At 50.3% G+C, this 16,057-nt stretch overlaps 4 protein-coding genes across 4 annotated transcripts; 2 read left to right on the top strand and 2 right to left on the bottom strand.

Moving 5' to 3' along the window:
* Positions 1-876: 876 nt before the first annotated feature.
* Positions 877-3,554, bottom strand: BO88DRAFT_413323 (uncharacterized protein; the record flags this gene model as incomplete). Its single annotated transcript, XM_025708118.1, has 2 exons — positions 877-2,700; positions 2,751-3,554. 2 exons carry the CDS (start codon positions 3,552-3,554, stop codon positions 877-879), a joined length of 2,628 nt encoding a protein of 875 aa, XP_025564947.1.
* Positions 3,555-4,323: 769 nt separating this feature from the next.
* On the top strand, positions 4,324-4,891 carry BO88DRAFT_245535 (uncharacterized protein). The gene has a single exon (XM_025702171.1). The coding sequence runs from the start codon at positions 4,405-4,407 to the stop codon at positions 4,720-4,722; it is 318 nt and encodes a 105-aa protein (XP_025564946.1). The 5' UTR covers positions 4,324-4,404; the 3' UTR covers positions 4,723-4,891.
* A 355-nt stretch (positions 4,892-5,246) lies between these two features.
* On the top strand, positions 5,247-5,630 carry BO88DRAFT_245517 (uncharacterized protein). Its single transcript, XM_025702170.1, has one exon. The coding sequence runs from the start codon at positions 5,364-5,366 to the stop codon at positions 5,583-5,585; it is 222 nt and encodes a 73-aa protein (XP_025564945.1). The 5' UTR covers positions 5,247-5,363; the 3' UTR covers positions 5,586-5,630.
* A 3,135-nt stretch (positions 5,631-8,765) lies between these two features.
* Positions 8,766-15,291, bottom strand: BO88DRAFT_335520 (putative tRNA-splicing endonuclease; the record flags this gene model as incomplete). The annotated part of the gene is made up of 4 exons (XM_025702851.1): positions 8,766-8,870; positions 8,932-9,027; positions 9,079-15,205; positions 15,269-15,291. 4 exons carry the CDS (start codon positions 15,289-15,291, stop codon positions 8,766-8,768), a joined length of 6,351 nt encoding a protein of 2,116 aa, XP_025564944.1.
* Positions 15,292-16,057: the final 766 nt, after the last annotated feature.

Here is a 16,057-nt window from a genome sequence, read left to right as displayed (position 1 = left end):
GCGGTTTCGCATACAGCCCGGTACTCTGGATTATGGAGCCGTCTTTGCGGGAGAGGATGAAGGTGGATTGGACGCCGGGGCGGGAGGTGAGGTGCGAGAGGAGGGCGGTTACATGTTGGGGGATTTGAGTCTATTCATTGACGAGTTAGATTGTTGTTGTTGTTATTGTTCTGGGTTTTGTTTTATTGTTGGTTGGTTGTGAGGGGGGAGGGGGAGGGGAAAGGGCGTACTGTTGACGTTGTCGGTGGTGGTAGGAGTGTCATTGTGTTGTTTCTGTGGTGGGTTTCTGCTGAGTGTGTTGTGGGTGTTGTAAGTGTCGATTTGAGGAGGGATTTATTATCGCATGCTTTTGTGTGGGAACGTATATCTGGTGTAGAGGCTGATTTGGTGAGTATGTTGGTTTGGCTGGAAGTTGGGAGTTGCGCTGCTGGTGGTGGTGATCAACAATTCTCCGGAGTCGCTAGTGCGTGGCCTTAGGTGCTGGTCCGTGGTCTTTGCGCTGCGTCGTTGGCTGGAGCACCACTTATTGTGAAACTACTGACTCCGTAGACCCCTTTTGTAGGTCTGCCTGTTTTTTATGAAATATCCATTCAGTGCATTACATTTACAATCTCTAATTGCACGAGCAGACTCTCTGCTAGTACGATGTTGCGAATGTATGACGTAGGAAAGAGTAGTATATTCAAGGTAAATCAACTAAAACAAAGTGGTATCGTGCAACAAACAACATAGGAGATATCTGCAAGTAACAGGGAATGACATCGGAAACAAATTCCATCCACCAGGGACGCGCATAAATCCTCATCCTAAGATCGGACATTTCAAAGAGCGTGGTAAAAACATCAACAATCGCCATTGCACCATTTGACATCAACTTCAGGACATCTGAAAGCTCGAAGGATTCGACCTTTCAGACATCCAATCCATATCAAAATCTTCAATCATATCCTCCAATTCTCTCACATTCTCACTGTCTTCCGTATCATAGCTGCCCCGTCTGCTAGAGACCGGGCTCGCTATCCAGCTGGTTGGACGGTAGGGTGGCTGCCGTCTGCGACTACGCCGACGGTCGTCCACCATCGACTCATCCAAGCTGGAGCTGTTCGTAGACGAGAAGGACCGTCCTGTTGCTGGCGTGTTCGCCGAAGTAGATAGAGAGGTAGCAGATCCCCCAAGCAGGCTTTCTACACTGCCCACGTCCAACGCGGCCATAAGCGCGGCCTGGAGGATCTTGTTCTGTCGTTCAAGGTGCGCGATGCGCCCTTCAAGAGCCCTGATCGTGTCGTGGTGGGAGCTTCGTGAGTCCCGAGAATAATAGGAGCTCTGGGTATGATGCGACTGTGGCGACGCCCGTCCGGAGGCACGGGTTCGGTGGCTTCCCGGCGACAGGCAGTAGTCGGAAGACCTCCTTGTCGCGCGCATCTTGTGTGAGCGGTGCTCATTCATGGTAAGGGGTGCTGGTCTCATCCGTCGGCGTCGACTAGAAGTTGGACGGGCTTGATCCTGGCGCGCGCTTGCGCTGGTGCACTCGTCGTCGGATGATGGAATGGGAACGTCGGAGCGGCCCACGGGGTCCTGTTCTTTTCTCGCTCGCTCATGCGAAGAGGTCACGCTTCGAGTGCTACTACTCCGACGAACAGGGGCGTCCCTGGAGGCAGGGAGCATCTGCGGCTCAGAATCTCTCGCCAATACTGCACTACCTGTAAGAGGTGTGCTGCAGTAACGCCTGCCAATAGATTGGCTAATCTGGTGTCTGGACGGCTTCGAGGGCGGAGGGGAGAGTGGCGGTGGAGATGGAGGGTCCGAGGCAACTTTCCGCTGATAGCGCACGTTGCGATTTGCCGACTTTTCAGACTCAGGCCTAGGAGCATATGCCTCCACACGTTCATGAGCTATTGCTTCTTCGGGTTCCTTTGCACTCCGCGGGGGCTGGTAATCCTCTTCCTCCTCATGAGGGGTCTCTGACTCCTTAAGATAGAGACGGCTCGCCGACATGTCTCTCATCTTCAATGCATGAACTCGTTCGGCCCGACTCAGCCCCGCCCGTACTAAGGGAAGAGAGTTAGACATAGCCAGTGTAGCCTTGGCCGATTCATCATGCGCATTAGAGGCCTGGTTTCTCTCATCCAGCACCAGTCTCGCAAGAGGCGCAGACCTGCTAGAAGCGCTGCGACTGTGAGCACCACTCGTTGCAGTTGATTCTGGAAGAGAAGGCAAGGGTCTCATGGGTGCTGGCAAGGGGAACGCATCGATTGTGCACATTGGCAGGGACGAAGGTCGGCGAGATCCTTTCTTCTGTGAATTCTTTTCATTTGCTAAAGGCTCCTTGTCCGATTTTCCAACATCAGCGGAAGTAGATGATATCGGCTCAGATACCTCCTGAGTACCGCAGCCTTCTTTGACTGTGGTGCTATCGGTCGGTTGAGAACTTTCTTTATTCGTATCCATGCTACTTTGTTCCGGATCAGGGCTCGCCGGGAGAGGTCTGTTGAGAGCGAGCGAGCGAGCATTGGAGATGCGCCAGGCTCCTTTACTCGAGTTGCGCGGGGGCATTGTGTCTGGGAAAAGCTTCAAAGAAGGAGTGGTTTGGCTTGTCGGAGCTGAAGAGTTACCAGACGAGCTCGTAGCAGGCTTGTTGGCTACCTCGGAGTCGATCACGAAGCCTGGCGACAATGCGCCTTCATCGGTCTTGAGACCAGACTGTATAACGTTAAACTTGCATATTACAGACGCGCAAGGAATTGATCTACCTGGTCATTGTCTGATGCCTTTCCGTCATTTGGCACATTATCCTCAGACCGTGTGTCGGGTCCTTGCTCTTCACTGCTGTCGACTTGGATGCTGGGGTTCGCCGCATCGCTGGATCCGAGCGACTGTTTCTCCTTGGATCCGGATGTGATGTCGGCGACAGTGATAGCAACCGCAGGGTCTTGGTTCTCGCGCTGTGCATCCACTTTGACATCCTTCGCCGGTACGGGTGGCTGGTACGGCGGGGGATTCGCGTCATCGAAGCGCGGGGGAATGGTTACCGCAGCCTCCACCAAAGATGTCAGCTCCCGTAGATCCAGCGCAGACAAATGATTTGTGCTAACCTCCGGTCTGTCCTTCTTTTCGAGTGGATCCGTGAGCCACGGCTGTCCAATGCTTTCTACATCCCGTCTAGAGTTCGCCATGAAACTGAGATTGGAAATGGAACGGGAGGAAGATCGGCTCGAGTCCAGGCTTTTCTTGTGAGTCGACCGCTTGGAGGGAACGCCAGCAGGGACAGGAACATTCGTCGGCAAGAAGCCTCCTTCCTGCAGGGCAAGCAGTTGCCGCGCTGACTCTTCGGCCTTCGACCTGGGGTCAGTACTCTTTTTGGGGCGTTGAGCGAGTTGTCGAAGCCGTCTCTGGCCGGCCTTGAGCATCTCCCGGGCTCCAGTGGATCCGGTGATGGGGCCTTGCGATTCGATAAACTTGGCGAAATCGGTTGCGTTCTCATCTCGCAGATCGAGATGTTCGGAGGATTGGAGGGTATCCCGAGACTGCCGAGGTTCGTGTGCCAGGGACGACATGGTGTAGGCGCTTCTGGAGGTGTTCAGGGAACTCGGCCGACCAGTTGGGACAATTGGACTCGGGGCAATTAAGCTGTCATGGGAACCGTTGCTCTGCTGCATGGGACTTGCAGCTGCTCTACAGCCGCTGGGTATTTATGCAGGTGAACCTCCCGCCACTAGTCTAAACTGAATGTTAATGGCAACCACGGACAGTCAAGAAGTGACCCTGTCCGAGCGGTTGAAAGTGAATCCCGCGTGGGTTAATGGCCGCTTTGAGGAAGACAGTCGAGTATGATCAGTTGGATGATGAGGACATGCAGGTAATGCGGCCAGTCCACTAGCTCAAGAGGCGGGATATAGATAGACGGAAGAGTAAAGCGGGAATAGCAGTAGCAAGGATGCAATTGATGAGAGAGGCATGCATGTATGTACAGAAGAGCAGAGTAGTCACGGTTTGGAATTGCCAACGCCGGAGCGAGCAGCAAGGTATCTGGCAGGAAAAGAAAAAGGCAGGTCGAGGGGAGAGGAGAAACCAGGATTTTATGAAGGGTTCACACGGGAATCTCGAGGAGCTGTCAGACCCTTGCTGTTGGAGTCGGGGGGGTGTGTGCACAGCACCCTGGTAAGGTCTGACGGGCTAACGATGTCCCCTCCGTATGCGGAGTTGATGCATCGTCAAATGACGAGCCTTCCTCGTTCCCGATAGCTTGAACGATAGAGTTGGATCTAGATAGTGTAACCGGGGCCCAAGACAAGGGTGGCAGGTAATCAAGGGCCCTACAAGAACAGGTGAAAGGGGAGAGGGGGGGGCAAAGCAAGGTTGGTGGAGTCATTATTGGTTGAAACACCAAGGGAGAGGGGGGGTGAAATGGAAGGGAAAGGGAAGGGAAAGGCAGAGCAGAGAGCACTGAGCGGCGAGGATAGTACTGTGAAGCACAGAAAAAGAAGAATAAAAAAAGGAAAAGGGAAAAACAAAATAAAATCAGAAAATACAAAAAGGATAATGATAATAAAGAAAACGGAAAGGAATAAAATAATAATGAAAATAAAAATAAAGAATATTTCGTTAAAAGGAAAATATGACGAGCAGGATCCAAAAAGAACCCAGAAAAAGAAAGAAACGTTAGAGAAGAGCAGCGATCGAGTCCGTGCCAGGCGCTCTCGATCGGGGGAAGGAGGCCGATGATGGCGTCGAATGACAAGAAGAAAGAAGACCAGCGAGCGACTATTTGCTCGGCTGAGCAGCTCCTCCTCCTGTCAAGTCGATGATAGTCAGTTCAGTCAGTCAAGCGTCTGTCCGCCGCGCGCATTGCAGGGCGCGCGCATCGCGGATTTTCGTCATCCATGCTCCTGGGATCGTCCAGGCTGCACTTCGTTAGCCCGAGTCACTAGCCTTGAGAAGAGCTGCTTTAGTCGCGTTTAGCTACTTTAGCTCGGTAGTTCAGTTGGATAGATACTAGATAGATAGATAGACACTTGAATAGCCAGCCATTTAGTTTGGGGATTTTCTGTTGGTCCAGCTGCATGGAGCCGGGGCTGCATTGAGTCAGAACAAGCTGATCCCTGTCAGACCAACAAATTGAATCGATCATTTTCTTCTTGGGATTTACTTCGTAGTACGTAGTGGAGTCACTGGGATTTGCTGTCGGACTGGGCGTGAAGGGGAGAGCGAGCGAGAAAGCAACAGAGAGAGAGCCAATCCAGCGGGCTGTCGGATCGACATTCAGCTTTCAGTCTCGTGTGACGTTGAAACTTGTCGCCGACTCCTATCTTCAGCGGTTGCCAACCAGTTTATTCCTGCGAACCGTTACAAGTAAGGGATATGTGATGGGGATTGACGGAGGGGGGAAGAGGATGAGGAGGAGGAGGAGAAGGATGAGGGGAGGGGGGAAGAGAGAAGGCCCTAGCTCACTCTTACTCTTGCTCTCACACTCACACTCACACTCACTCACTCTCTCTCACACACACACACACACTCTCTCTCTTTCACTTCTCCACCTCCTCCTTGGGGGCGCAAAGAGGGGAGGGGGGTGGAGAGAGAAGGAGTAGCAGGAGAAGGGAGCTCCTTGTCCCGAAAGGCAGTTAACGGTTGGCGAGACCAATCCCGAGGAAGCAAAGAGGGATGGGAATGTGAGGTATCATCTGTGGATCATCGGCAACCGTAAGGCATGGACCAAATTTAGGGAGTCAAATGGAAGAAGAAATGTGACAGATGCACAGACAAGATTAGCCAAAGAAGTGGGGATTGGCAAGTCAAAAAAATAAAAAGTTGATGCCGAACAAACCAAACAACACACTACGAGAGTGGTTTAGTACTCTCACTAGTTCAACTTTTAGCACAGATTCAAACTACACTAAGTTGTAGTGATTCCACACCTACACGATCAATCAATCAATCCATCTATCTATTTTGTTTTCTCTATCTACTAGATAGATACCTATGTGTCCATCCCGTTTCTAAACTAAAAACAAGTTCATCGGGATCTATATACTAGTATAGTACTCCGTAGTTAATTAGAAAGGGTTACACATCACATCGGGAACATGGCTTAGAATGGGTATTCTGGATCCTCTCCCAATTTCCCCCCTCAAACTAATGATAGAAATAAAATAAAATTAAATTAAAAAATATATTCATCAGTCTCCACAAACGCTCTTGCGATCATCACTTCCACCATCATCGATCAACTTCACATTTCCTCAGAGTGTACGAACAAGTTCGCGTAGGACAACATGAACGCCCTTGCCGGTCAATCCCAGCAATTTGGGTCGATCATTACGAGGGAAATGCCCCCCCGGAGAGATTCCTGAGATTGCTTATTAGTAGCGTCGGGCAGTGAGTGAGGCACCACTGATCAATAAATCGAAAGTAACGGTGTAAATCACCACCACAAAACTGAACCTTCTCGACTTCTCCCCTTCCTGTCCAGAAATAATAGTGGTAGGTAGGTCGGTCGGTAGATAGGTAAGTAACTATACCTGGAGACTACTAGACTAGCCAGTCAGCTAGCTAGCTGGCTGAGCTAAGCTCGGGGAATCAATCAATGGAAAAGCAATCAATCGGTCAATCAATCCATGTCTTCCGGGCTTCACTACCACTATTACTACTACTTAGTACTACTATCCACGCACCAAAACTAACCAATTGGGACAGGGAATGGAAGTTTAAAAGTAGTTATTTTCTTTCTTAACCAACTTCCCGATGAATGAAATAGTGTTCATGACTATCGACGGCATAGACGAGCTGCCAAACAAAGAAATTGGAGAGCTGCCGACGGAACAAGCACCACCAAATTCTGTATGTATGTACTTAGGTTTTCTTTCCATCCGGTGACCCTGACATCTTCCACCCCCCGGCCCCTATAATCTCTCTGACTCTTTCTTTCTCTTCCTCTCCTTTCCAACTGGCCAAACAAAGTGGGCCTCGCAGCGCGAATGGTTCGTGTTCAGGGACGGCATGTTTGCTTTCTGTGCTCCACATCCCATCCTTTGCCTCCCCTATGCCCCGACTAGCAGTACATGTAGAGATGCAGACGCAGACAGAGCTAGTGTGTTGTGGGGGAGAAGAAAAAAAAAAAAAGAGAGAACATGAAGATTTGGAGAAGGAACTTTCAAAAAGAACAAAACGAGCAGATGGGAAAGAAAGAAAGAAAGAAAAGAAAGAAGACCGGACGCGGGAGAACTAACTGCATGAGAACCAAAGTGGAAAAGGGAACTGGAAGAGAAGATCCAAACTAGTGGCTCTCCCTTGCAGCAGATAGTTCATGCAAACGCTCGTCCTCCAGGAACCACTGGTCCTTCATTCGCGACCCTCACGATGACCTGCTGAACGACACCGTCCGTGTGTTGTCCGAAGAGAAAATTCTCCGATCGCACAGCCGCAAGGTGGGACACCTGCATGCTGCTTGCTGCTCTTTCCCATGTTGCATCCGCGTCCACTCTGGACACTACTCTCACATCATGTTCTACTTACTCTACTGAGACTAGTCGTAGGGGTAGTAGTGGAGGGTGGCGGGAGATGGCTACACAGTAAGCTACAGTTCTTAGATAGAAAGCTGCATGTCGGTTCATCTCGCCAGACGAAAGCCAATCTTGGTGATGGCCAACCTGCTAGACAACTCACACGACCCCGGTCCTTCTCATCCCGTCCAAGCTCGGCTCTGACAGACGAGTTGACGGAATTGATCTACGGACAGACAGCTGGATATGCGACTGGTCCCCAGGTGCGTGCCGCGTCCCCCGGGGATCCCTTCGGACCCGTCGTAAATGTCTACAAGATAGGGAAAGATTCAGAGTCGCAAACGCAACCGAAGACTCCATCGGTCCAGTCGGCTTACGAATGATCCGTCGTCATCGCCCTAGGGTGCCTCGATGCTGGTCCGAGGGAGAGAACAAGATCACCCCCTGAATACAGGGCATTGGATCAGATTCCAATCCATGTTCCACAATCTTCTACCCACAGCCATGCAAGATAGCTATCCTGGAGATGACAGTATAGAAGCAGACAGATGATTGTCGGGTTTTCTCCGATCAGCCTGATCGTCGTCAAGGGCACCTGCAACTGTTGCCTGTCAGCTCACATTGATACGTGCTCCTACCCTTGACAAGCAAATAGTCCATGCCCATCACTGGGCATAGGCCTTCCCATCTGCCAAAGACCAACGTCAACATCGACCTCATCTATCCTGAAAGGGGGTAAGAAGCAGAAATGAAAATGCCAAAGCCGGGGGGCCATTCACGTCTAAGGGTATGTTTGGACAAGCACACTCTGTCAGCCTTTTCCCGCCATCGCTTGTCCTCTGCAGAAGGGAAATAAATCAAAGTAGAACAGCAATTCAACAAACCCCATGTCAAAACAAAAACGCCACTGAAACTCTGGCCTTCTTCGAGATATTCCAGAATTCCGTATGCTCACGAGCCTTCATACCTTATCCCTAAGTAGGAAAAAGAAAACATGGAAAAGTGTACATGATTGAAGCGCGAAATCCAAGCAAGACGGCCCGAATGCATATACAGAATCAAACAGAATGGGAAAAAGACACTGAAAATCCGCCATGCTCGCTCATATGCATGCAAGTAAAGGACCAACATGTCATACTGTCGGTCATTAGACCCATGGAGTGTGTGATAGGTCTCCCGAAAGAAAAAGTAAATAAGAGAAGAGAAGAGAAGAGAAAAGAAAACATAGCGAGGATGGATATGCCAAACTGCCATGAGGCATCGCATTATCTATCTCCGCTTTGGCCTAATGAATGGATCGGCTTCCTTCTTTTTCCGCATCGGGGGAGGTCGAGCGCCATTCCCGGGTCTTGGTGGCCCAGAACGTGGGGGTGCCTACAGGCAGAATCAAATTAGTAAACAGTGTGTCATATGCTCATTTGGAGACCAAACATACGTTGGCGGGGCCCGGTCCTGGTTGAGGACCGTTGACAGCTTTGCCTTTGTCAAGAGGACCATACGCTGGGCCATCCCGAGATGGTCTTACCAATCCCTACAGAAGTGGTTAGTTGTTATCGCACGCAAGTGTACAGGTTACTCTTACCTCTGTATTGGATGGAATGTTAGCATCAATCTTGCCACGTCGCGGACCCTTGGGAGCCTCGGGTGGAGGAGCGTTTGCTTTATCAGTCCGCGGCCGCGAGGCCTTCGAAGCATTTGTCGGTGGCGAGTCGTTACGTTTCCTCTTTGCTGGGCCACTGCTATCATCACTCGGCGTAGCTTGGACAACAGGCACCTTGGGATCATGGCCTCCGAGTTGCCTTTGTCGTTGGCGCTCCGTTCTTTGCTTCTGGTTCTGTACGTGATAGGACTCCTCCCGCGCAATTTTGGATCTCTCATGTTTCGGTAGAGTCTTAGTGGATCGGCACTCGCGTGAGACATGTCCAAACTGTCCGCATTCCACACATCGCGGAGCAGTACAATGGAAGCGTGTGTGCCCAGTTTCCCCACATCTGTGGCAGGTACCCCTGGTTGCCTCTTTTGCGTCAATATTGTCGCAGTTATGTGTCATGTGAGCGAAACTTCCACAATATCCGCACGTGCGGGTCTCATCCAGGCCATTTCCGCCTCCAGACGGGCCATCGGGAGGCACCGGAGGAGTTTCTTGTTCGGAAACAGACACCGATGGGGAGTTACGCGCAGATGCTGACGAAGGTCGTGAGACAGGTGCAGCCGATGCAGCCCTCGACTGCACCACTGAAGCCTCAGTCTGTGCATCCAGCATGTCGACGTTCTGATACCCAGTGAACTGTGGCCGCTGGAGGATCTTGAGTACATCCCCATCCGTATATACATTCCTTCGGCGTGCGTCTTTAATTAGACCATTCCAAAACTCGCCTTGGACAAGCGCCTGAGAATTTCCCAGAACCCAAAGAGACGACTTGGCACGTGTGAGACCGACGTTCATACGACGGATGTCGGCCAAGAAACCTATGCCTTTATTGGAGGCTCGCACACAAGAAAAGATGATGACTTCACTTTCTCTACCCTGGAAAGCATCCGTTGTGTTGAAATCGATTTTGTTGAAGATCTCGTTGCCATATCTGGCAGCGAACTGTGTCTTAAGTTCTCTCAGTTGGCCCTTATATGGCGTAATGATACCGATCTTCCGATCGAAATTGAAGGCACGGAAGTCTGTCACCAAGCGTTCATACAGCTGCATAGCCACCCTAAGTTCTGCTATGTTGATCAACGAGTGTCCCTTTGCAGCACTCTGATGAAGACCTTGCACGTCGAAAAATCGGTAAGGGCTGAGAAGTTCACTTTGATGCCAAGGCCGAACGCGAAGTTGAGCCATATTAGGACCATCTTGTAGTCGGCCATCGTAGAACGCAGAACTAGGGAAAGCACTAATTTCTGGATGCATACGGTATTGGATATCCAGCAGATGCACATCCCTCGGGTGGTTGGCTTGCATTCTAACGAACAGACTTTGCTCGTATTGAAACTTCGAAGCCACCTTTGACAAGACAGTTGGCGGCAACTGCTTGGGATCACCGACGAGAATACATTTAGAACAACCGTACTTCAACGGGATCAACGCACTCAATTCAATCGACTGTGCCGCTTCATCAATCACAACGGTTTCGAACTCGATGCTGAGATTTTGGAACATTTCGTGGCCACTTCCGCTAAGCGTCGCACATATAACATGAGCGCCATCGATGATCTCTTGCTGAATGCGTCGCCTAGTTAGTTCAGCGTCTCGGGCTGCCGAGTGGTTCTTGTCTCTGGCGCTATCAATCTCCTGACTCAGTTGTGTCTTTTTCTTCTTTAGCAGGTCAAATTCTCGCTCCAACTCTGCGGGAACGGGCAACCCTTGTGCTCGGCACTGATCCATCCGAGCCCGAGTCTCCTTGAAAGCGGTATCTGCAGCTTTGTGCTCCATGTAGATTTTCTGTAGATCTCGCTCCCCTGGATCTTTGCGTGCTGTCTGGTTTAACCTAGCGTTGACCAACTCATCTAGGGTGACGTCAAGTACATTGGTGTTGATAGCATCGCTTCTTCCTAAGCGGATAACAGAGAGCTTCTCCTGACGACCATGTATAGTCTTCACTCCCTCCTTGAATCTCATGACCAACTCGTCAACAGCGGCATTACTGGGAGCGCAAACCAAGAGCTTCTTCGATGTGGTCGTCCTTCCACCAGCGGGCTTAGCATTTCCCAAGGGTCGTGAAATGGCAACACCTTGGTTGCCAAGGACGTTACTCAATAAGGCACCCACGAGTGCCACAATTGTTTTGGTCTTTCCAGATCCTGGAGGTCCCTGAATTAGAGTGAAAGCATCATTATCAAGCGCAGACTTGATTGCTTTGGCTTGTGCGGAATTGACGTTGTAATTCTCTGCAATGGGCTTCAGACTGGCATCCGAGTAAGTCAGGATCGGTGACGGCTTCGCTCTTACAATCTCTTCACAGAGGTCATAATACTGCAGAGCCATGAGTGCACCATATTCACGTTCCAGTGGGGTTAGGGACGTAATCTTTGCGCCCCAGATTATGGCCCCCGGACCAAGAGAGTTGATGAAAGGATTGCCGGGGTTGACTCTATAGGAAATCTCGACCATTCCCTTCTTTCTGTTGATGCCAGAGACCCTGGCTAAGCAATGAGGAGCCGATGAATCGCCGGTCGGTGAGCTTGCTTTCGACAGCAGGACAATGTCGGCTTCACCAAGCCCAAAGTCCTTGGCCTCCATAGCTGGTATAGCCGTACTGACTTCGACGAACGAATCCACAGACAACCGCGTGGCAACTTTCACCTCAAAAGGCTTGAATGTACCCTCTTCCTTTGAGGACTGGAATCCTTGCCATGCCTCCAGTATAAGAAGCGGCTCGAATGTTCTTTGATACTCGATAGGGTCTCTGAAAGCGTTAGAAACTAGGCTGTAATCCGTACGTCCGGAGTTTGGCGGAAGGTCGCCATTTGCGAAGAAGTCCCAGGCAAGTATTGTGCGATGCAAAGAGGAGAGATCTGGGGCAAGTCGTGCGCGCATATCTTTTGCAGACCGCACTTGCTTGATCTTCTTGACTGGACCTTGTTGCTTCAATGACATCCGCTTGCTCTCCTCGTATGCCTTAACCGCATCGGGCTTCCTCGCTTTGGCCCCGAAAAGCTCTTTGTCAAGCTCATCTTCGCTTTCTGATTCCGATTCCGATCCGGATGAGACCATCATACTCTCAGCAGGGGTGTGGTCCTTGCCCTTGACTCCAATTCCAGCAAGCCCAGAGCCCTGTTCAGCGGTTTGCTCAGCCACACCTAGCGCGGGAAGGCCCTTCTTTAGGCGTGCTAGCTCAGCCATATCACGCTTCTTCTTGGCTTCTCGTTCTCTTTCACGCTTCTCACGGAAAGCTTGGACAGTCACGGCCGGTCTTAATGGCGCTGGGGATGGTTTGGGGATTGCTGGAAGGGCCTTGGCAGCTCTTTCTGCCTTTTTCTTGGCTTCTATAGCTACCCTTTCCTTATTGAGCTCGACAGACCTCGACAGTTGAAGCAAGACATCATCTGGGACGTTATCATCATAGTCGTCAGTGGACCTAGACGGGCTTGGGGTGGCCGAAAGCTCGGCTGGTTTAGCGAAAGCCGTGATTGTGCTCTGCTTCTTGAGGCTGGCGGTGGAAGCAGTAACAACAGGCTTCTTGTAGTAGGCTTCAAGGGCTCGTACAAGCTCCGCCTTTTCGCGCAGTGTCAATATAGTCTTAATGGAACCATTTACTGCCACGCCCTCGATGAAGCTCAATGCATCCTGTTTGACGGTGGTTACGCTTAGTTCCCCTAAGCGTCGCAGAATCTTAGACACAAGCCCAACCAAGGTTGTCGCTAAGTATTCATCTTTCAGTCGAAGCCATTTCACCATTGCGCTCATCGTTGTGGTTGCAGACTTGAGGAAGTTCTCACGGGCAGAGTTCTCTTGATTTGGATCCGCGTCAACGACAGCGCTCAAGAAGACACCATACTGCCCGAAAAGAAGATCTGCAAATTGGATGGTGTCTCGACAAAACTCTAACATCACAGCCTTGTCGTTTCCTCGTAAGTGCCATGTCTCCGTCTCGTCGAAAATTGTTGTCAAACTTTGCCAGAGGTACTCCCACAGTTTCTGCAGTGACAATACTTCCCTGCGGTCAGCGAGCTTCCGTGTTCGGAGCATGCCAGTTTGACTATCGCAGAGGATATCAACAATATCCGTCCCTGTGTGTAACATCCTCGGGGCAGAGGCAAAGGTCTTCATGTTCGAGATCCGCCGGAAAGACCAACTCAGCCCATACATGGTCGTGATGAAGAAGGATTGCAGAAGATGGGAGATTGCATCCCGCCGAGCAGACTGACCGCTAACATTCTTGATGAGATCCACGGCAGCCTGATAAGTGTTCAAATCCGCCGCGAAAAGAGCAGAAATCAGAGCACTACTAGTATCTTGACTCTTGAAAAGTTCATCAAGGTGCTCGGGCCTGAAGTCTGCAAGGCGCTCTATAATTTGGCAGGAGAGATGAGTGAGATGCCCATAGATAACATTGAAATGTGTTTTCTCCGGGCTAGATTCTCCCTTCGTGGGAAATTTCTCGAGACCGACCAGCGGCAAAATTCCAAGCAATGCGGACGTTGACAGGGCCAGATTATCTTCATGCAAATGTTTGACGACTGCATCCCAAATCGTGGCGGAATATGTACTCACTCCATGTTGAAGTGTATTATGTCGGAGGATGACTTCATAATCACTCTTGAGCGATTGGCACTCTAGAGCAAGCGTGTTGCGAATGACATCCATGCACAGAGAGGCTATTTCTCGCTGACGACCCTGCTCAACCGCGAACTGGGGAGGCTTCAGGATGGTTTCAATGTTGGCGCTTACGACGCCCAGGGTCTCTGACAACACAATACGCTCCACAGATCCCCTTGACGACTCATGATCGGTGAAACTGCGAAGTGTATGGAGCAATATCGCTAGTCCGGTATGAAAACAATGGTAACGGGCGAGATTCGGGAATCGCACATCTTGCAATCGGTCAAGAAGCTGATAGACAAGTGATCTGCAGGCCGAAGGTTGATGAGCACCTTTCAGCGACGACATGAATGGACTAATCCATGACAACATGTCCTTCATTGCAGATTTCTCGTACGGCTCACCCTCAGTAGCTTGCATCAAGAAAGCATCCAACTGAGGATTATAGAAGACTAGCTCGATTAAAGCTTGAGGCGAAATTGTTTGCATTGCATCCCAGAAATCACCCGGAGCCTTTTCCAGGAAGATCTGTATGGTGTTCAGGAGAAAGCGTAGCCCCGGGGATTGGATACCAAGGTGGTCCACAGAGAGTCGGCAGGGATCAATTTCCAGCGCCCGTAGATGATGGGTAATCTGGTCCTTGTCCAATCTTCTTACGACAAGCTGCATACCACGCCACAGCCGTTGGATTACAGCTAACTGCGTCTGCTGCTGGGAAGCCGTCCTTAGCGCATCAAGAAGCCCTTCTTTGACTGCCCAGTCAAATTCCATTGTCGTCGGGGGACGAGCGTAACGCATCCAAGAATGGATGGCCCAGAAGCTGCGGTTTTGGTTCGGGTCAAAAAGAAATCGAGTGACGGCGGGGATGTAGTCAGACACTTTCAGACTGCGTTTCGTCTGTATTAACTTGAACGGTACATCAAAGTACTCCTGCAGAAGGCTGTCATTACGGAGCATAGCGTCACAACTCAAAGTCTCAAATATTGAGAGTAAAGAAGCTCGATCCAGCACATGGAGTCCGATCTCTTGGGGCGGGACTTCTTTAAGTTTTGCTGTTGCCGTTGTGAGATTTCTTGTAATACGCTTGATGTCCCATTCGTCGAGCAATCGAGAAAATTTGTCAATATCCTCATCATCATAACTTTCCTTGAGATGTTCCATGAGCCATATCTTTCCCGTATAGTATTGCTTGATGCAGAGGTCGCACTTCTCAAGTGAGTCGTCCAATTTTCTCCATATCCACGTCTGTACTTCCTCCACCCCCTCTTGATTATACGCCAATATCCTCATGCATGACAAGAACTTCTCCTTGCGGCTGTTGGCCTCCGACACCAAATCTGCAACAGACTTTCCAGTTTCATCCACTTGGCTCACATCGTCGTATCGCGCATGGTCGTCATCGTGTTTTCGAGGACATAGGATATGAATACTGTCAGGGAGCGATTGCAGCTCTCTGTTGACATGAGAATCATTATGCGTCAGTAGAAAGTAAGACTGATATGAGGTCTATACCCACCCAATAATATCCATGAATTCCATGGCTGTGTCTTCAATATTTGGATTATGTCAGGGATACAGCGCATTCCTCTAGAAACAGGCCGAGATCGAGCTTTCTCTAGCGACAACGTAAAAAAGAAGCATCCCAAGGTAGCCTACTATATAATCATTGCTACCCGTTTGCAACTGAGCACCTGAGGAGGAATTAGAGTCGGAAGGTGCTCAGCACAAACCGACCGATCAAGTGTGTATTGAGCTGGAGGTGATGGTAACGACCGGAATGAGAGGTTATTTCTGGTCCACGCTGTGAGTCAAGAATTGCACCCCCGAGTCAGCTAGGAAAAAAGATGAAGCGAGGAAAGGGAATAAGAATCGCAAAGAGAGAAAGTCGATATGGAGAAGTGAATGAAGGACGGAGTAAACCGGCGCGGCCCTTGCAGTCGTCGTGATTGGAGGGTCTCCAAGGCGGTGAAGCCGGGTGGTCAGCCACTTTACGCGCCTTGACGCGCCTCGAGGCAAGATTCGCCTTCCGCTTCTTTACCCAAGTGGGAAGGTACAGACCAGCTACAGGGGTGGTGGTGAATCTACACACATTCACCAAATTCAAGGTAGATACAAAGAAGTCTTACGGAAATGTCAGTCGCATCAGCAGTACTCATTGAGCTCTTCAGTAGAATACATAAGACCCATAACCTCCACCCCGCATATGATTCGTTTCCACGTGCCGGCTCCGAAGTACTAGTACCAATCCAAGAGAAACATATGCGGAGATGCTCGAAATCAATTGAACAGAAGGGATAAAGGAGAA

The sequence above is a fragment of the Aspergillus vadensis genome, assembly GCF_003184925.1.
Source record: "Aspergillus vadensis CBS 113365 unplaced genomic scaffold BO88scaffold_6, whole genome shotgun sequence".
Lineage (NCBI taxonomy): Eukaryota > Fungi > Ascomycota > Eurotiomycetes > Eurotiales > Aspergillaceae > Aspergillus > Aspergillus vadensis.
This window is presented reverse-complemented; position numbering and strand designations above follow the sequence as displayed.